The 27,283-nt window shown below is 41.2% G+C and overlaps 1 protein-coding gene across 1 annotated transcript; it reads left to right on the top strand.

The window, feature by feature from the left end:
- On the top strand, positions 1-25,371 carry slc38a8b (solute carrier family 38 member 8b). Its single transcript, XM_061922507.1, has 10 exons — positions 1-254; positions 12,356-12,554; positions 15,152-15,308; positions 15,378-15,482; positions 17,564-17,621; positions 21,333-21,447; positions 21,529-21,676; positions 22,472-22,674; positions 24,818-24,869; positions 24,990-25,371. Exons 1-10 carry the CDS (start codon positions 66-68, stop codon positions 25,090-25,092), a joined length of 1,329 nt encoding a protein of 442 aa, XP_061778491.1. The 5' UTR covers positions 1-65; the 3' UTR covers positions 25,093-25,371.
- Positions 25,372-27,283: the final 1,912 nt, after the last annotated feature.

Genomic DNA, 27,283 nt, shown 5'->3' with positions numbered 1-27,283 from the left:
GCAGTTGGGAGACATTAGTTGAGCCCAGCGGAATAGAGAGTGAGCGTCGTAGAGGATAGAGCATCATGGAGGAACTGGCCCGAGAGAGCATCAGCCTGCTGGCTCGGTCCGCATCCCATTCTGATCCCCCACGGCTGGGATCTTTTGGTGCTGTGTTCATTATGCTGAAGTCTGCGCTCGGAGCTGGACTACTAAACTTCCCATGGGCCTTCCAGAAGGCAGGGGGAGTGACCACTGCTGTCAGTGTGGAGCTGGTGAGTGAATTTTTTAGTATTAAATGAGCATGTACTGTATTAATTATTGGGGCTGAAATATTCCCTTGTTCTTAACATGAGAATATCTTGAGGTTGGATCAATCTTTTTGCCTTAAAGGTTGTATGCACTGTATACACACTTAAGTGTGTCGTCTCCTGAGTGTGAAAGAGGCTCATTTTTTTCACAGGTGAGTTCTAATGAATCCACCACCTCAGGCCTTCAGTTGTCACCGCATTGCTTCCACTCACTTTCTCTGAATGTGGTTTCGAAGTAGACCAAGGGGCCCCACCCTAGAGGTTAAGGACAGGTTACACCAGGCTTTCACAAACCTTTTTTATGACTAACTACATTAAAAATGTTGTTCCCCCTAGCACCTAACTTTAATACAGTACATCCCTTATTAACATATAAAGGTAAAGAACATACAATTTCTTTAAACAATCGTTTTTTCTCTAACCCAATAAACTGATGCAGAAAGGCTGACCTACAGTAACATTACTATTACTATACTATACTGTAGAAAGTACTTATATGTTACACATATTTTATATGCCCCACTTTTTGGATGATTTAGTTTTTGCAACAAATTATGCCCTGGTTATCATTCTGTGAAATTAAGTGCCCACAAGGAATCCCACGCCTTAGTGACTCAGTCTTTATAGACTTCCACTTCATAATAATCTACCACAGGGCCAAAGAAAGTTGTGAGTGCCATCACTTTGATAAAGAAAGTGAGAGAAACTGTGGATTTAGAAAAAGAACTATGTCTTGGACGTGCAACAAGAGCCCTAAATAAAGGTGAATTTGATTTTATCATTCATTTATCAATTTCATTCATAAATAACAGAAACTAGTATACTGAAAAAATGCTTTTTTTCTTACCATAGTAAACTGCTTAGATTCTTGAATGGGATACCGCGAAATATTTGGTATTTTTATTTGGATTGCACTGATGGATGGCACTTAACTTTGTTGTTAACTACAATGTCAATGACAATAAAGGTATTCTATTCTGTTCTAATGTATTCTATATTTAACATTTTAATGTATTTCAAATATTTTTTTGTGTACAACTATTGTTGTTCTCTATAAAATGTGTTTTTTGTTCGTATTATTGGCCAATCTGGATGAAAACATTTTTTTTCTCATTGGGAAATATATATATATTTTTTTAGGATTCTGTTTTCATTAGACCTTTTGGAACTAATTACCAGTGGAAAATTACAGTAAAGCTGTATTCAAGTCAACTGACATTATCTTTTTTGAAAATGTATACTGTTTATAATATATATCTGAAAGATGAACATTACTGTTATATGTTCCCTTCAGTCACCGTAAAAAATAAACCTAATGAACAGTATATAGATCCGAAGATCACAATACTAGGTACAACTGCACACTTTCTAATCGATACGGAAAGAAGACAGCATTTATCTCACTGTGTATTGTGCGCATGACGCGATTACATGAAAATTATACTTTATCCTACTTTTTCTTGTGTTTCCTCAAACCAAGTTGTAAGGTAGCATTGGCGGTTAAGCAAATAATCCAACTAATACTTACTGGTTAATGTTAAAAAAATTGTCCTGTGTAAAATGTTGTGGACAAATAAACACAGAATTATTTATTCTATAGACATCAGAGCAGGCGGGATAGCATGAAATGAGAATGAATAACACTAAAGCCTCTGGGCATCGGTACATTAAAGCATAACAGAGAATTAGTAGATTGCACAGTATACAATTCCATACAATTGACTACTAAATGGTAACACCCGAATAAGTTTTTTAACTTGTTTAAGTCGGGGTCCTCGTTACTCAGTTCATGGTGTAGTGGTAACTCATCTGAATTCTGTTACAGCCATGCTGCAGTGAGGATTGAGTGCCCATTGTGTGACAGTGTGAATACCTTTTTATTTTTTATGTTTATGTTACTGGTCTTTGCTGAAATTATTACAACTGTATTTCCTCATCAACACTTTCTATTTTCCAATAATTAAATAAATGTAGACAATCAATATTGTGTTTGTTGTGTTTTTGGCATTTCCCTGTCTTCTCTTTGTTTTTTGTGTCAGTTATTTCCTTCTGTCAATTAGTCCCCAGCGAGGCACACCTACAAAAAATCGCTACCCGGTCGTATTTAAGTTCGTCACTGCCAGCTGTTCCCTGCCAGTTATTGTCTCCTGAACCTCCCATGTGCACATGCCTGATTCGCTTCACCCTGCCTGGTACGTTGTCTCTCATTATTATTATATCTCACCTCTTGTTTTTTGCTCTCTAGTCCCTCTGAAGTAAAGACGATTTTGCGTTGGATCCCTTTTGCCTTTGCCCAGTGCGTCCTGGCCATCCCCCGTGCCGACCACTAAGGGTCCTGCTTTTGTTTGATTTCCACGGTGTGCACGTCTGCCCCGTCGCCTTTAGTTAAACCCTTTATGGACTCATTAAAGATTGTTCTATTTTTGTAATTCAACCTCTCCTCCCATCTCTGCGTCCTCGGGTAAATTCCTTGATCAGAACCTAACAGAACAACCGGCCAAATCATGGAGAGAGACTGACCAGATAAAGGTGGCACTGCTACAACAGGCCAAAAGGCTTGGACAACAAGAGGAACATTTTAGCGCTCTTGGCGCATGTGTAAACACCATGGCGGAACGCCAAGACGCTCGTCTTGATGCTCTGGAAAGACAATTAGGAAGTGTACTTACCACTCTGCAGGCGATGACCCCTCCGACAGCCAACCCAGAGGTCCAGCGTAAACTTGCTCGCCCCACAGATGTTCCGTTGCCTGACAACACCCCTCCTGCAGCTTGTCCTCCTCTATCCAAGCCCGAGCAATTCTCAGGAGAGTCAGGTGACGGGCTTCCCTTCCTCACTCAGTGTGAGATCCATTTTGAACTTTTACCCACTTCCTTTTACTCTGAAAGAGCTTGTGGGGCTTTTGCTATGTCCCTCTTGAGTGGCCGAGCAGCGGCCTGGGCAACCGCAGAATGGGTACGCCAATCCTCGGCTTTTTCCAAGGCCATGAAGAGCATTTTTCTACGCGAGTTGCCAGGACGTGACGCAGTACGATCATTACTACGCCTACAGCAAGGACAGCGCAGCGTCACGGGCTTCGCCATTGAATTCGGTATGCTGGCTGCTGAAAGCGGATGGCCCACTTCCGCATTGGCAGACCTTTTCTCTTTCGGCTTGGCCGATCGCGTCCAGAAGCAGATGATTCCGCTCAAGACCCCCGATAGCCTGGATGAACTCGTTGCCTTGGCGGTGGAGATTGAAAATCGCCTCGTTGATTGGGAGAGCGAGAGATTCCGACGCCAAGGAATCCGCACTTCGACGTATAGTGGGAGTGGCCTTGGAGCTCACCAAGCACCATCTGGGCCGATACCCTTTGTCGATGCAGTGTTGATATCACGGGAGGACAAACCCATGCAGCTAGGGGGAAATAGCCTCACACAAGCTGAGAAGGATCGTCGCCTTCCACTCCAGCTTTGTTTATATTGCGGAGAAACGGAGCATCACGTCATGCACTGTCCTCATCGTCCCATCCGCCGTCGAACTCAAGTTTCCCCTCCTCGCCGCTCTCAAACGTCACCACCTCATTGCTTTCTAGCTCCACCTCCTCGCCGCACCCCTGCTTCTCGCCCTCCAGCAACCGATCCTGCTCCTCTACTACCACCTACAGATCAGACTTTATCTAGGCTCCAACTCTCGGGCGTTCTTACCTGGGACAAGGACCAACATTTGGATATTAGGGCTCTTATTGACTCTGGTTCAGATGACAATTTTATCGATGAGTCTGTTGTTAAACATTTTTCTATACCCGTTGCTAGATTGCTCAGACCTAGAGTAGTCCGATCCCTCGACGGAGGCCACCTGGCGAGCGTCACCCATCAGACTCAGCCGTTAGCGCTTAAATTATCTGGAAACCATTTTGAGTCAATCAATTTTTTTCGTCATCCCGTCTCGTTCGGCTCCCGTTGTGCTCGGGCTTACCTGGCTGGCTAAACATAACCCCATATTGACTGGGCCAGGACTACTATCATAAACCAGGTATTTTTTTCATACGCACTGTCTGCCGTCCGCATGCCCTCACCCAGGTCCCTCACGCGTCGTAACCCAGGAGGTCATTGATTTGTCGCTCGTGCCAGCTGCTTACCACAACCTTAAAGAGGTCTTTAGCAAGGACCGCGCGTTGTCTTTACCTCCACACCGTCCCTATGATTGTTGCATTAATCTGATCCCTGGTGCCACATTCCCTTCATAACGTCTTTATAACATTTCTGAACATGAAAGACGCACAAGAGGAATATATTACCACTTCACTCTCATCTGGCCCCTTTTGTCCCTCCCACTCTCCTTTAGCCGCCGTTTTTTTCTTTGTGGAGAAAAAGGATAAGACACTTCGTCACTGCATCGATTACCATGCACTCAATATTATTACTGTTAAAAATAAGTATCCACTCCCGCTGCCAACTCCACTTTCAACCCACTACATACCGCTAGACACTTCACCAAACTGGACCTCTGCAACGCATATCATATAGTCAGAATGAAGCAAGGAGATGAATGGAAAACCACATTTAACACTCCACTTGGTCACTTCGAATATCTGGTCATGCCTTTTGGCCTCACCAACACACCGACAGTTTTTCAAAGCCTCATTAACGATGTCTTGCGCGACATGCTCGACCGTTTTGTGGTCATCTACTTGGACAACAACCTTGTTTTCTCTCCCACTCCCGGACAACACGTCGAGCATATGCGTTTGGTTCTCCAGCGCCTTCTCGAGAATCGCCTTTACGTCAAAGCCGAGAAATGCGTGTTTCACGCAGAGTCTGTTCCATTCCTGGGTTTTATTGTGGAGAGGGGTCAACTCCGAGCGGATCCTGCTAAAATAAAGTCGGTGGTTGATTGGCCCACACCCACTTCTAGAAAACACCTCCAAAGGTTTCCTGGTTTTGCAAATTTTTATTGCAGTTTTATCAGTAATTTTAGTCAGGTAGCGGAATCGTTAACCAGATTCACTTCCACTAAGCTCCCCTTTTTGTGGACTTCTGAGACACAGACGTCATTTGATAAACTTAAGTTGCTGTTTACGTCTGCACCAGTTCTTGTCCATCCTAATGTTTCCTCTCAATTTTTTGTAGAGGTTGACGTGTCCAACTGCGGCGTGGGAGCTGTTCTCTCCCAGCGCTCCACCTCCGACCAGAGGCTGCACCCCTGTGCCTTCTTCTCACGTCGTCTTACTCCAGCGGAACGCAACTATGACATTGGCAATAGAGAGCTACTTGCCGTTGTCTTAGCGCTGCAAGAATGGAGGCACTGGCTGGAGCGCTCGGAGGCCCCATTTGTGGTGTTCACGGATCACAAGAATCTGGCCAACATTCGCACTGCCCAACGACTCAACCCAAGACAAGCTAGGTGGACGCTATTCCTTGCCCGATTCAACTTTACCATGACCTCCCGCCCTAGCTCCCAGAATGGTAAACCAGACGCCTTATCTAGGATGTACGCCTGCCCCGAGGAAGAGGTAAAGACCGAGACCATCATCCACCCATCACAATTGCGGGGGGCGCTACAGTGGGACATCAAGGGGCGCGTGACAGAAGGACTCAAGAACGTTCCTTCTCCCAAGAACTGTCCTAAGGGGCGCTTGTTCGTGATCCCAGAGCTCCGTCCGGAGGTCCTGAACTGGGCCCACAGCTCCAAAGTCGCCTGCCACCCAGGTATTACCCGTACGGCCTTCCTCCTATCCCAGCGTTTCTGGTGGCCAACTTTCAGAGCTGATGTTACGAAGTTCGTATCTGCCTGTTCCACCTGTGCTCGCAATAAAGCATCTCATCGGGCACCTGCGGGTCTTCTGCGGCCACTTCCCATCCCTTCCCGCCCGTGGTTCCATATGGCCTTGGATTTCGTCACAGGACTCCCACCATCTAGGGGTAACACCGTCATTGTAACTTTTGTGCACCGCTTCTCAAAGACGGCCCATTTCACCCCTCTTATCAAGTTGCCCTCGGCACTCCAGACTGCAGAATTGCTGGTTCACCACGTATTCCGGCTATATGGAATCCCGGTGGATGTGGTCTCGGACAGAGGTCCACAATTTTCTTCTGCAGTTTGGAAGGCCTTCTGTAAGTCGTTGGGAGCATCGCCGTGCCTCTCTTCTGGTTACCACCTGCAGACTAATGGACAGACTAAGCGCACCAATCAAGATCTGGAAGCTGCCTTCCGCTGCGTGTGCCACCAGCAGCCTGCCTCCTGGGCGCTTGGTCTACCTTGGATCGAATATCAATCATTCAATGTTTATTTATACAGCCCTAAATCACAAATGTCTCAAAGGACTGCACAAACGACTACGACATCCTCGGATGAACCCACATAAGGGCAAGGAAAACTCACACCCAGTGGGACGTCGGGGACAATGATGACTATGAGAACCTTGGAGAGGACCACAAATGTGGGCAACCCCACCCCCCCCCTCCCCATCTCCCCCGGGGGGAATGCTCACAATACACTCGTAAGCTCTGTTACAGGCATGTCTCCTTTTCACTCAGCCTACGGATACCAACCTCCCACTTTCCCCTCCCTGGAATCAGAAGTCCCCGTCCCATCTGTGACTGCTCACCTGCACCGCGCACGACAACCCTGGCAGAATACCCGGTCTACACTATCACTCACCTTAGAGTGTACCCAGCGTCTCGCTAACCACCTTTGCAGTACAGCACCAGATTACAGGCCCGGACAGAAAGTTTGGCTGTCATCACGCGATCTACCTCTCCAAGTGGTATCCAAGAAACTGCAACCACGCTTTATTGGACCTTACACCACTGAGCGAGACATCAACCCCTCAGTTCTTCGACTACACCTTCCGGACTCTCTCAAGATACACCCATCTTTCCACGTCTCCCTACTCAAGCCTATGTCCTCCAGTCCCTTGAGTCCTCCAGAGGTGCCTCATCCTCCTCCGAAACTTATCGATGCACACCAGGCATTTACAGTCAAGGCCATTCTCGATGTGAGGAGAAGGGGCAGGGTTCTCCAGTTTCTTGTCAACTGGGAGGGTTACAGCCCCCAGGACCGATCCTGGGTACCGCACTGTCTTATTCTGGACCCTTCACTTTTAACTGCATTTTATGACCGTTTTCCGGAGAAGCCAGGTAAGCCGCCAGGTGGCGTCCATTACGGGGGAGCGGGGTGTGTGTGTGTGTGTGTGTGTGTGTGTAGGGGGGGTACTGTTGTGTTTTTGTCATTTCCCTGTCTTCTCTTTGTTTATTGTGTCAGTTTTTTTCTTCTGTCAATTAGTCCCCAGCGAGGCACACCTGCAACAAATCGTTTTGCGTTGGATCCCTTTTGCCTTTGCCCAGTGCGTCCTGGCCATCCTCCCTGCCGACCACTGAGGGTCCTGCTTTTGTTTGTCTTTCCATGGTGTGCACGTCTGCTCCATCGCCTTTAGTTAAACCCTTTTTGGACTCATTAAAGATTGTTCTATTTTTGGAATTCAACCTCCCCTCCCCGTCTCTGCATCCTGGGGTCAATTCCTTGATCAGAACATAACAGTGTTATTTATATTGTACATTTGGAATCTTTCTTACCTTTTATTGTATTTGTATGTGCTGTACATGCGTTATCCTCCTTTAAAATATTTTTGTGATTACCTCCGTTTTGTCTGAAAGTCCAGTTTAGAGAAGTTTTTGATTTTGGATGTGTAATCCTCCATTTTTGGAGACTGATTAATAAATGAATAAATTATTATTATTTTTCAATTTATTCATTCTTTTTGTTTGTTTCATTTATACAGCAGAGCAATAGAAAATTGTTCTGGCATCTTAAAACATTGCTCTTGCATCTGAGAGTAACAACAAACAAACAAATGCAGGCTTCCTCGCTGATATTAAACGGTAGCAACGTGCCACTGCTTGCTCGCTATCGCCCCCACTTCTCGGTGTGGCAGGACAGTGTACTACAAGTGGCCCTCCAATACAGTGCCATCGGTTGTATTCTTGACCTGATTATTAAAAAAGATTCATGTCACACTTGCATCAAAAACAAACCACAAAATTATGCTGCAAAAATATCTCTGCATATAATAATTTGGCAACATTGTGACAAGCAGACGAGCGAGTAAGCCACGTCCTCAGTCTCCTCAGCTTCCACACAGAAAAAGATAAAGACAAGACCAAAAAGCCTCGTATTAGGTCTTTGTGCGAATGTTGTGATTTTTGCTGCAGTAAATGTAAAACAAATGATTTTAATCATAAAAAACCCAAAACCAGTGAAGTTGGCACATTGTGTAAATCTTGAATACAAACAAAATACATTGATTTGCAAATCCTTTTCAACCTATTTTCAAACTGCAAAGACAAGATATTTAACGTTCGAACTGGTAAACTTTGTTATTTTTTGCAACTATTAGCTCATTTTGAATTTGATGCCTGCAACATGTTTCAAAAAAGCTGGCACAAGTGTCAAAAATACTGAGAAAGTTGAAGAATGCTCATCAAACAACATGGAACATCCCACAGGTAGACAAGCTAATTGGGAACAGGTAGGTGCCATGATTGGGTATAAAAGCAGAGTCCTTGAAATGCTCAGTCTTTCACAAACAAGGATGGGTCACCACTTTGTGAACTAAAGCAAAATATAATTGTCAAACAGTCTAAAAACAACATTTCTCAACTAGCTATTGCAAGGAATTTAGGGATTTCCCCATCTACGGTCCGTAATATCATCAAAAGGTTCAGAGAATCTAGAGAAATCACTGCACACAAGTGGCAAGGATGAAAAACAACATTGAATGTCCGTGACCTTCAAACCCTCAGGCGGTACTTCATCAAAAACGACATCATGTGTAAAGGACATCACCACATGGGCTCAGGAACACTTCAGAAGACCACTGTCAGTAACTACAGTCCGTTGCTACATCTTTAAGTGCCAGTTAGGAGTCTACTATGCAAAGCCAAAGCCATTTATAAACAACACTCGGAAACGCCACCAGGTCCGAGCTCATCTTAGATGGACTGATGCCAAGTGAAAAAGTGTTCCGTTGTCTGACGAGTCCACATTTCAAATTGTTTTTGGAATCTGTGGACGTTGTATCCTCCGGACCAAAGAGGAAAATAACCATCCAGACTGTTATTGGTGCAAAGTTCAAAACCCAGCATCTGTGATGGTTGTGGAGTGTATTAGTGCCCAAAGCATGGGTAACACCATTAATGCTGAAAGGTACATACACGTTTTTCAGAGCAACATATGTTGCCATCCAATCAATGTCTTTTTAATGGACACCCCTGCTTATTTCAGCAAGACAATGCCAAGCCACATTCTGCACGTGTTACAACATTTTGGATTCGTAGTAAAAGAATGCGGGTACTAGATTGGTGTGCCTGTAGAAAAAGTAGAAAATCATTACATGTAATGCATTACAGTGTGCCAAGCAAATACCACTCCATATGTTTTTGAACCAGAAACCGCAATTAACCGTGCTAAAGTTGGAATACATTTCCTCGGTGTATCAGCATATTGAGAAGGAAATAGGCACTGACACTACCCATATCCACATAGGTTTTATTTGTCGAAAATATATTTTGCACTGTCAGTTGGATGACACATTGACATACAAGCCCCCGTTAGCATGCTTACTAAGCTTTACACTAGGAGCTGATTATCACACTATAAGCATTCGTTGCACGAGCATACTAACTTTGTTTGACAAGATCATAGACTGTATTGGACAGTATAATTTATATACGAAATGTCCATTTCCATTTATTACAAGTAATAAGAAAACGTAAATGCCTTACTTACCCATGAAAAAGGAAATTAGCAAGTTTGGCGTCAAATGAAAAAATCTTCTCCGCCTTCAATCCTCTCCATCTTGCAAAGGCATCCCTCACACAAATCCTCGTTTTTTTTCCTGGCTTTGTCATGAATAAGTTGAGATTGTAAAAACGCCTATTAGATTTACTAAGATCTGACATGTTTAGTAATTTTACCAGAGGCAGGAGCTCGACGAAGGTGGCGGTGCATAACTGGCAACCTGGATGCAACACACTCACAGACTTTCTAATTGGTCAAACGGTGGAGGGTGGTGCATCGAAATGAAAACAGTAACAATTTTTCAGGGCTGAAAATCTAAATTTTGAAATGAACATATCCTGGCTGAACTGCCGTTATCAGTTATGAATTTATTCGAAAATAATATGATTTATTAATCCCTTTTGAAATATCAGGGCCATTTAATGATGTCTTGACATGAAATTATTACATATGGCACCTTTAATGTTTTTATAACAATTTTTTCCTCTTACTTACCCTGACCACCAGTCTTTAAATATTACATTAACTATTAAGACTAGAGACTAATAATTTTAAAGTAAGCATACCTAAAAGTTTGATAAAGGATGTGGAATTGACTCCAGCATTTTTTTTCTGTCAAGCTAAACGTAATTGATTTTATGAATCACTGCCAAAGAAACAACAGCTTTAAGTCATAAGACGCCAGTTGGAATTTATAGAATTGTTTGCAATTCAGAAATACAAGAAACCTCTCCACTTCTTCTAAATCCTGCACATTATATTTACAGATGAATATTGACTGGTTTTGTGCATTACACTAGAGTCCAAAATACTCAAGATTAAAATAAACTTATGGACAATGTTAACTCAAGTACTTATGCACTTTGCTGTGATCTTAGAAATTGAGCTCAGGTCTTTCTCTTTTATCTTAGACATTTGGATATTTTTCTGCACCTTGAATTTAGAAACGAGTTTCTGTCACATTTTGGCAGTATATCCTCGATCTGTAGATGTAGAAAAACTGAACAGAACTTTGGAGATTAAAGGGGAACATTATCACAATTTCAAAAGGGTTAAAAACAATAAAAATCAGTTTCCAGTGGCTTGTTTTATTTTTCGAAGTTTTTTTCAAAATTTATCCCTGAAAAAAGCTTTAAAGTTCTTGATTTTCGCTATTTGCAATGCGACTGTCCATTTCCCTGTGACGTCATACAGGACTGCCAATACAAACAACATGGCGGTTACCACAGCAAGATATAGTGACATTAGCTCGGATTCAGACTCGGATTTCAGCGGCTTAAGCGATTCAACAGATTACGCATGTATTGAAACAGATGGTCGGTGTATGGAGGCAGATAGCGAAAACGAAATTGAAGAGGAAATTGAAGCTGTTGACGCTATTCGGCCATAGCGTGCCTGTACCTAATGAAGTGGCCCATAGCATGGCTGCCTTATTAGCATCGCCGGTAAAATGTGCAGACCAAACGATCAGGACTTTCGCATCTTGTGACACTGGATCAACTTAAAATCAGTCGATTGGTAAGTGTTTGTTTCGCATTAAATGTGGGTATCTAGTTACAAATGTACATACAGCTAGCGTAAATAGCATGTTAGCATCGATTAGCGTAGCATGTTAGCATCGATTAGCTGGCAGTCATGCCGTGACCAAATATGTCTGATTAGCACATAAGTCAACAACATCAACAAAACTCACCTTTGTGATTTCATTGACTTAATCGTTGCAAATGCATCTGCAGGTTATCCATATATCTCTGTGCCATGTCTGTGTTAGCATCGCCGGTAAAATGTGCAGACACTCTGGCAAATTCAATAGGAGTCTGTGGGCAGATTTCTTGCCGGTAGTGCAACTTGAATCCCTCCCTGTTAGTGTTGTTACACCCTCCGACAACACACCGACGAGGCATGATGTCTCCAAGGTTCCAAAAATTAGTCGAAAAAACTGAAAATAACAGAGCTGAGACCCGATGTTTGCAATGTGAAAATGAAAATGGCGGGTGTATTACATCGGTGACGTCACGTTCTGACGTCATCGCTAAAAGACCGATAAACAGAAAGGCGTTTAATTTGCCAAAATTCACCCATTTTGAGTGTGGAAATTGGTTAAAAAAATACATGGTCTTTTTTCTGCAACATCAAGGTATATATTGACGCTTGCATAAGTTTGGTGATAATGTTCCCCTTTAAGAACAATGGCCAGTCCGGGTGATTCTGTATAGGGGTTGCATTCATACTTGACTTTCTCGCCCATCTTCAGTATGCTTCACAATGGTGTTTTGCTTGTGCAGGTTTCTCTGGTGTTTCTCATCAGTGGGCTGGTCATCCTTGGCTATGCCTCATCCGTCAGCAGACAAAAAACCTACCAGGACGTGGTGAGGGAAGTGTGTGGAAGTGCGGTCGGTCAACTGTGCGAGGTCTGCTTCTGTTTCAACCTCTTCATGATATGTGTCGCCTTTCTGGTGGTGGTGCAGGACCAGCTGGAAAAATGTGAGTATTTATTATTATCGTAGCGCGGTCACTGACTTTATCTGATGTTCAATTCAAACAGTATGCTTTTATTTTATGACAAATTTACACAAAATCACATAAAACCCAGTAGAGATCTTCTTGGTAAATAAAGTACCGTCGTCCTTCGCCATATTGTGCTTCAAATATTGCGGCTTCGCAAAATCATGTATTTTTTGGGGGATATAAAAAAAAAAACGTAAGCGTATTGTACAACGTTTTGTCATACAAAGCATTTTCAAACATAAACATGTTTAAATAAACTAAAATTATTAATCTTATAGTAGTTTGGCCAGTAGAGTAGACCAAACCATTCAAATTTAGCACTGAGGTCACTGATAGGTTTAGTTTAAGACAGCATTATTTAATTGGATTAAAAAAAAAAAGCGTATAAAGGTGACTAAAGGGTGTTATACAGTATCATGTCTATAGGACTTGCATAATGTTGAAAAACGAATTCAGATACTTTTTATGTTGTAGCTATGAAAATATTTCATTAATAATTAATCATTTTTATCGTGGTCATGATAAACAGCGATAAACAAGGAATGACTCTGCAATTTAAATGTTGCCATGTTGGGCTTGGAGGAGTGACAGCACAGACACAAGGGGGCAGTGAAGAATTATGATTCATTCTATATATATATATATATATATATATATATATATATATATATGATAATGAAACAATTTTGATAAATACACTGGAGAATGGTGTATGACAAAATCCATGACTGTGTATGGTGAAAGACTATGTATAGGAATGAATTGCTGAGTTTTTACCAGAAGTGGTGAGTGATAGGCGAAAGATCAAGAGGAGAAGGCAGAGCTTGCAGTTCCGTGAGGCAAGCAGGATGTCGGGGGCTAAGCGTGGCGTCAATAGGTCCGTGTCCAAAGTGAGGGGGCAGTATCCGAGGCGCAGCCAGAAAACCAGACAGGAAAACAAGGAAGTCGAGACGAAGATGAGAGGCACAGCTAGCCACGCAGGAACGGGGATTTGCTGCAGGAACGACACGAAACGACAATGAAACACGGAGGGGAAAACAGAGAGAGAACAGGATTGTATCGATCATCAGATCGCTTACTGTGCGCCAACAGAAGATTACGTTTCTGCGCGGGATAGCAGGTTGTGCAGGCTTTTGAAGGCAGGTCTGATCATCAGCACCAGGTGTGCTGATTGCCGGAGATTAAATGCAGCTGCTTGCTGACGCTGGCCTGCCGCGCGCCTTGCACGCTCTAAGAGCTGCGCTCAGCACAGCACACCGATGAATGTGCACTAATGCACGCCCAGGCTGTGACATGCCAGGCATATAAATAAAACTTAAATTTCTCAACTATCCTTATTTTTTGTAAAAGTAGCTCTATTGGTGATAAAAACTGTTGACTCCTGATGTAAACCTAACCCAACTCTCGCCAGACCCTTGTAGTTCGCTGGGCTCCACACAAGGATCTGGTTTCGAAGGCAATACAAACTCTTTCAAGATAGCAAAGAGTAATTAACCAATCAGAATCGGCAGGCGGGATTGCATAAATGTGACGTAGCGCCGTGTGCTGACATTTATTCTGCTATTGCAACTGTTTTGTCGAATCTACCGAATATTAATTATTTAAAAGATTAACAGAGAACGGTTTTGAAGGAATTTATTGGTGTCAAGGATGTTTTGGCTCTTCTTCCGACCGGGTTTGGATTTCCCAGCGTCGCTCTCATCAGCGTCACGGGTTGATTTCGATGTGAGTGGTTGAAGTAGCACGTCATTCAAGATAACGGACAAGTGGTTTATCCAATCACATACAATGATTTTGTTTTTTACAAGGCCCCGCCTTCTGAACTACATCTCCTATTGAGAAGTCCCAGATCCTTGTGAAGAGTTCAGTGAACTACAAGGATCTGGCGAGAGTCAGGTTAATTTAAACCTTCTATGGATGCTGAATATTGTTTGATTTGTTTTGGTTTTAAAAGGCTAACTTTTGGGAAGATCACATTTTCAGTGTCATATCGTACTAAAAACCCGCGTCCTCTGCAGTGGACATTTATTTTTAGCTTATTTTTTTTAACAGGGTCACACATTTTAGGGAAAAATATCCCTGTTATGCAAATCACAATGGTTCTGCAGTAGGACATATCTGAATATTAAAACAATTAAAACAACACCTTTATATGTTTTGTCATCAATTCACCAAAAGGAGTTTGTCAAAATTAATCTCTTTTCACAATACAAAATCAGCTGTACTTTCATTTTCATTCCTGTTAGTATTAGGGAAAGCATAGATTTTTTTTTTTTGGTCGCCTTGTTCATCCAAAATCATTTTAATCCCTGAAACGTTTTTGGTCACATTTCAAACAACGCATTTGATTGGATTTACAAAAACATCCGAAACACACATTTTGATCAGAACATTCAGCAGAGCAGTACAGATGGGCTCAAGCACTTGGTGTGATCACCTGCTCTCAGTGCACACATATGAACACATTTTTTTTAAATCATTGCATGTAACGCACATCGCAGAGAATGAAAATATTTGTGACAAATCCTGATGACTGCTCTATTCTGTTTGTACTCACAATGGTGTCTTGTCAGTGTGTATATCTCTGTATGAGACGGTGACCGGGTCAGGTGAGGAGGAAATGCCCTATCACTGGTACACGGATCAGCGCTTTGCCCTCTTCATCATGTGCCTCGTCATCATCCTACCACTCTCAATCCCAAAAGAAATTGGCATCCAGAAATACACAAGGTAGATGACACTTTGTTTTCTCACATGCTGTTTTATTTTATCGATGAACTTGTTTTCTTTTCACCGCAGTGTGCTGGGGACCTTGGCTGCAACCTACCTGTGTGTGGCAGTAATTGTCAAATACTACATGATGGAGGACCACACTGCCATTATAACGCCAGAGCACAGTCAAGGGTCAGTTATCGTGTTTTTATGGATGGAGGAGACTAGACTCGGGTTTTGGGGAAAAGTGTGAGTGTGTGTATGCGTGCATGTGCATGTGTGTGTCTCCATGAAAAATTGGTTATATTATATATTTCAAAACATTTGTCTGATAACTGTGGTTTGCATATTCATCAGGAAAAAAAATCTACAGAAATGGCGCTGCTACAATTTCTTAATGGCAACCGATTTAGATCATAAGAAATGTACTTTCTGCATTTTTTTTCTTAATTTGTCTAAGGCATTTAGTTCTGTTAATCTTAAAGTTATTGTAACAAAATTGAATGAATAAGTATTTTAAAATATATGTCTTGATTGGATTATCCAGAGAATAGTGCTCGATACCGTGGTAGAGATGAAGTAGTCTTGTGATTTTTTCCCAAACCTACATATATTTATATATATACTTTTGACAACATATATATATATATATATATATATATATATATATATATATATATATATATATATATATATATATATATATATATATACATATATATATATATATATATATATATATATATATACATATATATATATATATATATATATACTTCCTGAAATATGCAATTTTGGATAATTGATACTTCAAACTTGACTTGGTGAATCCAGGCTGTAGATATACTCCTCCCCTCTTAACCGCGCGCCCCGCCCCAACTGCGCCCCCGCACCACCCCGACCACGCCCCCCACCTCCCGAAATCGGAGGTCTCAAGGTTGGCAAGTATGTGTGCAAATCACACAAGAATGTAACATTTAGTAACAATTGATATGAACTTATTATATGCAAAGTGAGCCTTTATTCTTCATAATTTTGATGATTTGAGCTTACAATAATCCTTGCAATAATAGTTTTTGAATAAATAAAGGCTTGTATGTAATGAGTTAATATAACAGATTAGTTTCACATTTGTTAATAGCTGACAAGAATGGACTTGTACACAATATTCTAATTTTATGAGTTTCACCTGTATGATATAATGACCGAGAAAAATCTGGTTGCAGGAAAACCGGCAACTTTTCTCCGACTACAATTGAACATTCACTTACCAAAAATATAAACTTTTGACAACAAACCTAGACGCCGCTTGGTGACATTTGTCTAGCAACAGTTGTAAACTGGAGAGAGTACTGCCTGTCTCAGGAACCAGTCAGAATCTGTCTCCCGGCATTTTCATCAAAATGAGAAGGCATTCATTTCAATTTAACAAATAGCGCTAAAATGATAGGAGGTGTTAGTTAGCACCTGTTGTGCTGGCGTTACTGCTGCTGGGATGAGATAGGAGCGGTTGAAAATATGACTCTTGCTTATAATTATTGCATGCTGTGTGTTCAAATGTTTCAGCACATTGCTCGTATGGCCTCCTCTTGATGAACTAGCAGCCTTATAATTATTACAAGGAACAGTGTTGCAATATTTTCTTGTAAAAGGTAGTCAGCTCTAGAGCATTTGTTGTGCCATTTTGAGATCCGACGTCACCACGCAACATAATTTCCACCCGGAAAGATCAATCAGGGAACCAAATGGCAAGCGATTCCAAATAATTGATACACTGGCAACCGGTTCTGATCAAGAAACGGTTTTCAATTCCCACCCCTAGGTACATTCATAATACAACATTTAATATTTACATATTTTGATCATTTTAGGAATACACGGTGCAATAAAAAAAAAATAACGCATCACGACGTTTACTTTTTGTTTTTCAACATCATTGATTGCTGCTCACTGCATTCCTAATGAGAGCCAACAAACATAATAAAACATCACTTCCTGTGCAATGTCTGCTGTCATTAAGATGCCAACTGCTAGGATGTTCTTATATTCCCGTTTTGATGAAAGATGCTTTGTAATCCTCGCGATTATAAGGGGGGTGGAACCAAGCGTCCTTTTTTGTCTTTCTTGCCATTACATATGTGCCCTGCGATTGACTGATGACCAACTGTAGCCCTAATGAGGACAAGTGCTACATAAAATGGATGAATGGATAACTGTTTTCAAAGTGTTTCAAATGTAATCTTGCACTTGAATTCATGTTCATATCTTTTCAGTGTAGGCTCGTGGGCGTCTATGTTCAGTGTTGTGCCAACCATCTGCTTTGGTTTCCAGGTAGGACAGTCTTGTCATTTTGTTGTCTAAAAAAACACAATTTACATGTGTAATAGGCTTATTTCCAAAGTCAGCATTATGTGGAAAATATAATGTAAAATGCTTTAAGGACAGGCAGCATGGTGGGACAGTGGTCAGTGCTTAGTGCTTGTGCCTCACATACCGGGTTTCCGTGTGGAGTTTGCATGTTCTTCCTGTGACTGCGTGGGTTCTCTCCGGGTACTCCGGCTTCCTCCCACCTCCAAAGACATGCACCTGGGGATAGGTTGATTGGCAACACTAAATTGGCCCTAGTGTGTGAATGTGAGTGTGAATGTTGTCTGTCTATCTGTGTTGGCCCTGCGATGAGGTGACGACTTGTTCAAGGTGAGTGCAGCTGGGATAGGCTCCAGCATCCCCGCGGCCCCCGAAAGGGACAAACGCGAGAAAATGGATGGATGGATGGACTTTAAGGACCAATATCGTCCAGGTGACAGAAATTTCCCGAACAAGTTTATAAAGATTAATCTATTGCAGTCATTTCCCATAATATGAATTAAAAACTGGAAATGGTTAGATAACTAACTGTACATTACTATCCGCACATTCTTGGTGTGACGTCATCATTTGTTTTCGTCGCCCTGCTCCATAATTACTTCAAAATGGTTAACATTATGAGCAAAAAAGAAATATAAAATAGTTGTCATTTCCAGTCTTCCTTCCTCTTCACTAGACACATCAATGTATGTTTCTCCATGCTCTTTCAGCATTTCTATCTTTAATAAAATATCAGTAGAAGAGGACAGAAAATAAAATAATGGTGGTTTGCCTTCTTTTTCTCCCAATTTTGAGTGCTGGGTTTGCCTTTTTTTGATTGCGTGTTACCGCAGGTTCTAACTCTGACCTTTTTACCTCGAAGGTGCTCCTGATTTTCCAGATTGCATTTGGGTTTCATTTGCATTTTTTTCGTCTAAACTCCGACCAAAACCCATCTTGTTCGAAGTCAGAATCATTAAAATGATGGCTGCAAATGACACTCCCGCTTGGTCCGTCCCATTTTGTGCGAGTCAATTTGACAGGAGAGGTCCATCCCTTCCTCGTATTCCTATGAACGCCATGGCTCAATTGGTAGAGCGACCGTGCCTGCAACCTCAGGGTTACTGATTCCGCCGGTATAGTCACGTCCGCTGTGCCCTTGAGCAAGACACTTAACCCTTGTTCCTGATTGGTCATAGTTAGGGCCTTGCATAGCAGCTCCCGCAATCAGTGTGTGAATGTGTGTGTGAACGTGGAAATCGTGTCAAAGCGCTTTGAGTACCTTAAAGGTAGAAAACCCTATACAAGTATAACCTATTTACTATTTAGATGTGTTAGGGAGCCCTGCAATGAGTTGGCGACTTGTCCAGGGTGTACACCGCCTTCCGCACGATTGTAGCTGAGATAGGCACCAGCGCCCCCTGCAACCCCAAGGGGGAATAAGCGGTAGGAAAATGGATGGATGGATGTGTTTCGGATGACCCCCTCTTTTGTTGTATTGCTACAACCTGCGGCAATGCATCTGGATATTTGATCATTCTTTCAAATTCTGATGAAAAATATCATGATTTGGGGTAAAGATGCAACCAAAACGCATACTATGCAATATCAAATTGTCTCCTGTCTTCTGTAGCACACAGCTCACATTTTGGAGCTAAACGTGGCTGTTCCAAAATGTGCTGAAACACATTAAAAAACAAGCTAAAAACAATAGTTTGTCTATTTAGGGGGCAATTTACCTGTAGACATCATTTTTAGGTGCAGAACTACGAAATGAGTGCCAATTTTGTCTGCACTAGAGAGGCATAAAAAAAAAAAACATATACAAACCCCGTTTCCATATGAGTTGGGAAATTGTGTTAGATGTAAATATAAACGGAATACAATGATTTGCAAATCATTTTCAACCCATATTCAGTTGAATATGCTACAAAGACAACATATTTGATGTTCAAACTGATAAAAAACTTTTTTTTTTGCAAATAATCATTAACTTTAGAATTTGATGCCAGCAACACGTGACAAAGAAGTTGGGAAAGGTGGCAATAAATACTGATAAAGTTGAGGAATGCTCATCAAACACTTATTTGGAACATCCCACAGGTGTGCAGGCTAATTGGGAACAGGTGGGTGCCATGATTGGGTATAAAAGCAGCTTCCATGAAATGCTAAGTAATTCACAAACAAGGATGGGGTGAGGGTCACCAATTTGTAAGCAAATTGTCGAACAGTTTTAGAACAACATTTCTCAACGAGCTATTGCAAGGAATTTAGGGATTTTACCATCTACAGTCCGTAAAATCATCAAAAGGTTCAGAGAATCTGGAGAAAATACTGCACGTAAGCAATGATATTACAGACCTTTGATCCCTTAGGCGGTACAGCACCAAAAACCGACATCAGTGTGTAAAGGATATCACCAAATGGGCTCAGTAATACTTCATAAAACCACGGTCAGTAACTACAGTTGGTCGCTTCATCTGAAAGTGAAAGTTAAAACTCTACTATGCAAAGCGAAAGCCATTCATCAACAACACCCAGGAACACCGCCGGCTTCGCTGGGCCCAAGCTCATCTAAAATGGACTGATGCAAAGTGTAAAAGTTTTCTGTGGTCTGACGAGTCCACATTTCAAATTATATTTGGAAACTGTGGACGTGGTGTCCTCGGGAACAAAGAGGAAAATAACCATCCGGATTGTTATAGGCGCAAAGTTCAAAAGCCAGCATCTGTGATGATATGGGGGTGCATTAGTGCCCAAGGCATGGGTAACTTACACATCTGTGAAGGCACCAATAATGCTGAATGGTCCATACAGGTTTTGGAGCAACATATGTTGTCATCCAAGCAACGTTATCATGGACGCTCCTGCTTATTTCAGCAAGACAATGCCAAGCCACATTTTACATTTCGTAGTAAAAGAGTGTGGGTACTTTCCTGGCCCGCCTGCAGTCAAAACATGTCTCCCATGGAAAATGTGTGGCGCATTATGAAGCGTAATATACGACAGCGGAGACCCCGGACTGTTGAACGACTAAAGCTCTACATAAAACAAGAATGGGAAAGAATTCCACTTTCAAAGCTTCCACAATTAGTTTCCTCAGTTCCCAAACGTTTATTGAGTGTTGTTAAAATAAAATGTGATGTAACACAGTGGGGAACATGCCCTTTCCCAACTACTTTGGCACATTTTGGGGCCAAGAAATTCTAAGTTAATTATTATTTGCACAAAAAAAAAATAAAGTTTATGAGTTTGAACATCAAATATCTTGTCTTTGTAGTGCATTCAATTGAATATGGGTTGAAAAGGATTTGCAAACCATTGTATTCTGTTTATATTTACATCTAACACAATTTCCCATCTTATATGGAAACAGGGTTTGTATACAAATATATTTATATAAATATATATATCATAATGTGGAAATATAAAAAAAACATTTATCAATCAATCATGAGTAAGGCTTGACCTCTTGTTCTTTTGGAATCAATTCAAAGCTTACAACTTTTTGGCAACAGTTTTGGGAAAGGGCATTCCATCTTCCCAGTGCCCGATGAAAGGTCAATAACGGTACGCTGTAAGTATGGGCATGAGTTTAGTGTGGCAGAAGCCTACATCACAGTAGTACTGGGGGTGCACAAAAATTACAACACAGATTGTGAGCCCCAATACATTTTCATGTGTGCTTGTGTTCAGTGTCATGAAGCCTGCATCGCCATCTACAGCAGCATGGAGAATCAGAAGATCTCGCACTGGGTGGTCATCTCTGTCATCTCCATGCTCTTCTGTCTGCTCATCTACACTCTCACTGGTGAGCTGACCTCCTAAAACATCAAGCAGTATGAAGTCTACTGAAAGATGCATAACCTGCGTCAACTCTTTCCACCATCAGGTGTGTACGGCTTTATGACATTTGGTAGAGCGGTTGCCTCGGATATCTTGATGTCGTATCCAGGGAACGATGTGGTCATGATCATTTCCAGACTACTTTTTGGAATATCAATCATCACCATCTATCCTATTATTCTTCTTTTAGGGAGGTATGTGACACCAGATGTGGTCGTCTGCACATGGCAGCAAAATTGTATATACAGAGTACCTCAACTTCGGAAGGAATATTGTATGAAAACAATACAATAAAATGTACTACTAACTACTACATTAGGAAGTAATATAAAAACAATGTGCACACTATGTCGGCTTCTAAAGTTCTTCCTTCGAGCTGATTCTTTGTTAAACACACCACCAGTAGCTGCTCCCTATTTTTGTGGATAAATGGTCATAATTCAGATATTATTTTGACATTCTTCCCTGGCAATAGACTCATTCTGCTTTAGAATGGGGCAGACTAGCACTGGTAAGCTCAATTTCGCCTACACCTTCTGCCTTTTTTTGAAGATTTATTTTTTTAATTCAATGAATATCATTCACTTCTTCTCAGCACACTTCTTGGCACTCACTGTTTTCCTTCCCATGGTTGGAAAACAAAGTTATGTTGATCTCTAGCTATGAACTAATGCTAGCAAGTAAGACCAGATGATTTGGTCGCATCTTACAGCATTCACTGTGACAATGGTTTTGATTGATTGATCGATTCTTTTATTAGTAGATTGCACACTAAATGGTAACACCCGAATAAGTTTTTCAACTTGTTTAAGTCGGGGTCCACGTTAATCACTTCATGGTAACTAATGGCGGGGATGCTTGTCACTCAAATTTTTGTTTGCATTTTAAAGCATAACAATTAGTTGAGAAAAAGTTCTTATCTCAAAACACTCTTAAGTTGAGGTGCCACTTTATTAGTCTTGCAATGTGTACTAATGTGTCCCATATAGGTCTGTCATCCTCAATCTGATGGTACGGTTCCAAAGGCGTCGGCATGGAATTGTGACAAACACCTTTGAGAGTCGCTGCAGGGTGCTTCTCACTGTGATTTGGATCACCATCACTCTTCTTATCGCCATGTTTGTCCCTGACATGGGTGAGGTCATCAGCGTGATCGGAGGAATCAGCGCCTTCTTCATCTTTATTTTTCCTGGTATGACATCAGTGTTTTTTTTTAACAAAACAATAAAATCTATAATGAATGCACTCTTCACATTTTAGCATTTATAGTCGGCAATAATTGCTGTGAGGTGACTTATTTTCAAACAATATATCTATATACAAGCTATACTCTGACTACTCTAGAGCAGTTATTCTCAAACTGTGGTATCACTACCTCTATCTAGTGCGGGGGTCAGCAAACCGCGGCTCTCGAGCCGAATGTGGCTCTTTAGCACCGCCCTATTGGCTCCAAAAAGATGGGGTAAAAATATATTTGTTGTTTTAATAATGTTTCTGAAGGAGGACAATCATAACACACACCTTTCTACTTGTTAGAAAGCCCACTGTTTAATAGGTTTGTGTTTATGCTTCACTGATGAAAAGTATTTGGCCAGCGCCGTTTTGTCCTAATTGTGGCGATCCCTGAACTGACCGTAGTTGGTTTACGTGTACAACTTTCTCCGTCACTGCCACAGAAAGACTTGTTTAATGCCACTCCTTCTTTTATCTCATTTTGTCCACCAAACGTTTTATGCTGTGCGTGAATGCACAAAGGTGAGCCTTGTTGATGATACTAACTTGCGTGTAGCGCTAATAATCCATACTAACATGCTATTTGGGCTAGCTGTGCTTACCTATTGCATCATTATGCCTCATTTGTAGGTATATTTGAGTTCATTTAATTTTTGTTTACTCATGTCCTCTGTGTATTTAATTCATATTTGCATGTCTCATTACATATTATCTCTATGTAATATTGGCAGCATTTCTGATTATGCGCCATGTTGTTCCAGACCACAGCAAAGGTTACCCAGCTTGCAAAGATTGTAATAAATCCATTAGAAGAAGACAGCCTGCCCTTTCCTTTAACTTGGGCACACACAATCTATACCTTTGGCAGTTTTTAAGCCAGTAATTTCCAGGAGTTATTTCACCCTCCGAGACACAAACTTAATGTGTTGCCTTCATTATGGCACTTACATAAAGCGTATACATTTTTGCGGCTCCAGAAAAATGAATGTTCATGTATTTTTCGTCCAAGATGGCTCTTTCAACATGTTGGGTTGCCGACCCCTGATCTAGTGGTACGCCATAGAATCACTCAATTAAATATTGTAATGGCGTGACTCTTGCCGTTATCAAAGGTTTATTGGCCATACCAGGTCATTACAATCTTACTAGTGGACTGTCAAAATAAACAATCAAGACACTGACGGATTTTGTTTGATTAATTATTTAAGTAGTGTTTATATTTTCCTGTATTCACACATAGAGTTTCTGTTCAAACTGTGTGTAATGTTACAGTGGCCAAAATATTAAATATACTTGTTAAATAAAAATGTCTGCCTTATTTAAATTAATACTTAGGCTTACTACGCTACTCTATTTTAATTTTGATCATTATGTTGGTACTTGGAGAGCAAAGTGTTTTCTGAGGTGGTACTTAGTGAAAAACATTTGAGAACCACTGCTCTAGAGTATATCCAAGCATCATTTCTCCAGTTGATATTATAGAATGGTTGCTGAAATATGAGTGGTGTTTTCACCCATTAGAAATACTGTATATACCGTATTTCCTTGAATTGCCGCAGGCCATATCGTATGCGCCTGCCTTGAATTACTGCCGGGTCAAACTCGCTTCGCAAAATAATTAGCGCATGCTTAGTATTACCGCCTGGTCAAACTCGTGACGTCACGAGTGACACTTCCACTGTCATCATTTTCAAAATGGAGGAGGCTGATTTCAATACCGGTAATTTGAAATTGCATAAAGGGAAGAAGATTAAGAGCTATTCAGTGGGATTTACTGTTCAAGCTTACATTACACTCACATTTTTACTGCATACCTTTAGTTAGTGCCGGAGTGAGAAGAGGTTTTAAAATAATTAGCGCGTGCTTACTTTTACCGCATGCCTTTGGTAAGCGCAGGAGTGAGAAGAGGTTTTAAATTAATTAGCGCCCCGGCGGCAATTCAAGGAAATACGGTAAGTTTTGTACATACAAAAGGACAATCAAGTCGAAATGTTCAAGGCATTTACAAGCTTTTATTTTACAAATGTACAAAAAGGCCTTAGAATAATTGCATCTAATTTTGAGAAATAATAAGGAAGTGGTGTCTGTCAATTGTAACACAGGTCTTTGCTTGGTGTTCATCATGCAAAATGAACCAGTGAATCCAAGAGTCAGGTGAGTGTGCTCATACTTTTGCAAACATTTGTAAAGTCATATTAACGGCAAAAAGTTCTATGAGTGGAAAGTAACTCACAATATTGATGCAATAAAATCCAACTATATTACATTTTACAGGATTGTTTTAACCATTTGGGGAATTATAACGATTGTTGTCGGGACCTTCATCTTCGGACAGAGTACAACTATTGCTGTCATGGAGCAACTACAGAAATTCTGAACATATTTATCACCACCATCATCATCATGGTGCTCCAATCTTAGTCCAGAGCACTGGATGGCGCTGTTTTGCTTTGCACAACTGAACATTGATTTTTTTTTTTAGGTTATAGGCTTTCATGACTTATTGGTTCTATTCGTGGGATCATTGTGTGATGTGTAATTTGAATAAACATTTTTATTCGTATTTAATTAAAGATAAATAACATATCAACTATTGTTGTATTTCTATTTAATGTGGCTATACAATACATTTAATGTAAACGAAGGTTTTCATCTTGGGGCTGCCAGGGGGCAGTATTGCATCTTTTATTGATCTACATCATACATACTGCATGAAAGGCAACAATCAAACCTTTTTTATGGCAACATGATCATTTTATTTTTTTCACATGTGATCAGAATGTCATCTTCTCTTGACTGATAACACTTTATGATAAGATAACTGCAAATATATTGTAAGTATTTTCTCTCCATCATATTTTTTTACTGTCACTGGCCCAAGACTGCATCAAATATTGTATGCTAAATGTCTCTGCCATGCTCAGAAGAAGAGAAAAAAAAAATCATTATTGTCAAGTCTGCTGGGAGGCAACTGTATTCAAGATCAAGGCTAAGAAATACAAAAGGCATCTCTGGCTGAACACAAATACAGTAGAGTAATTACTATAATTAAACTATATACCATCCATCCTTTGTAGTTCTCATGCACTAGAGACTTAAATGCTGCTTGTGTTGAGCCCTTGGGAGATGATGCTTTATTTCAACCTGCTGGCTGCATGACTTAATCCACTGAATGCGTAAAAAATCCTTAGTGACTTCCTTAGCTGCTTTTACGTGAACTGGCCCAAGTTTTTCTAAGAAAAGTTCTAACTTACAAGGATCAGCATGACTCATTTTTAATCCTTTTGGAAAAGTTAAGTGAGATGTTCCGTCCTCCAAAAAACTGGTGGAAGAGGGAGTTTTGTGCGCACAGGTCAAAGCTACCTCTGACTTTGGTGTAGCAAATTTCAGTCGATTTTTGCTCAGCATTTAACACAATAAGGCAAATCAGACTCAGATCTACGCTTCACAACCTTGGTCTGAACACCTTCCTCTGCAACTGGATTTTGGACTTTTTAACAAATCGCACACAGTATGTGAAAATTGGTGAGCATATTTCTGCCACGCTCATCATCAACACCGGTGCCCCACAAGGTTGTGTGCTAAGCCCTGTGCTCTTCACCCTCTTCACACATGACTGCATAGCCTCTTCAACATCCAACCTCACTGTCAAATATGCCGACGACACTACGGTGCTTGGGCTCATCAGCAACAATGATGAGACAGCATACAGGGCAGAGGTCCAACAACTGGCTTCATGGTGTGCTCAAAACAACTTGGTTCTCAACACTAACAAAACCAAAGAACTAATTGTAGACTTCCGCAGGAAATGGCAGAAAGAACACCCTGTCACGATCCGCCTCCCGGATCTGACATACCGGTAGTTTTAGTTCTTCAGTCCTTTTGTGTGTTTTGATTATTTTTGGACTCTTCTGATCCCTTTGTTTGAGCACTTCCTTGTCTGTTCAGTTATCATGGTTCCTCATTTGTTCCACCTGCCATGCCTTTTACGCACACCTGTGGTAATTGTTTGTTTCTGTATTTCAATCTGCCTCCTCCCTTTGTTCGGTCTTGGTTCGTGGTTTGCTACAGGTAACTTTCACGTTTGGTTTCTCTAAGTCCTTGTTTGTTTGCTAAGTTACGTTTTAGCTTTCGTGCCCTCGCCACGCGCTACTTTGGACACTTTAAACTCGATGCTAGTTTAGCATTAGCTTCTTGTAAGCTCCAGCACGCCTTTACTTTGCTTTTGTACCAGTGTTATTTTACCTTTTTGTAGATTAAACCAGCTCCTACCTCCAATCCTGCTTGTCTGGTCCCACTGCATCTTGGGGTGACACCTTCGCGCATCACAATGCGTTCCAAACATGACACACCCTCCACTTCTAATGAATAACAATTTTGTAAAAAGGGTCAAACAATTAAAATTTTTAGGGGTGACCATCACAGAAGATCTATGCTGGGAGATTAACATTGCTTCTACAGTCGGAAAGGCCCAACAACGTATTTTCTTTCTAAGGAAACTAAAATGCGCAAACACTCCGCAGAAATCAATGGTAAACTTTTACATCTGTGCCATCAGCAGCGTCCTC

Source organism: Nerophis ophidion, linkage group LG02 (genome assembly GCF_033978795.1).
Source record: "Nerophis ophidion isolate RoL-2023_Sa linkage group LG02, RoL_Noph_v1.0, whole genome shotgun sequence".
NCBI lineage: Eukaryota > Metazoa > Chordata > Actinopteri > Syngnathiformes > Syngnathidae > Nerophis > Nerophis ophidion.
The sequence above is the reverse complement of the archived record's forward strand: the minus strand, read 5'-3'. Positions and strand labels throughout refer to the sequence as shown.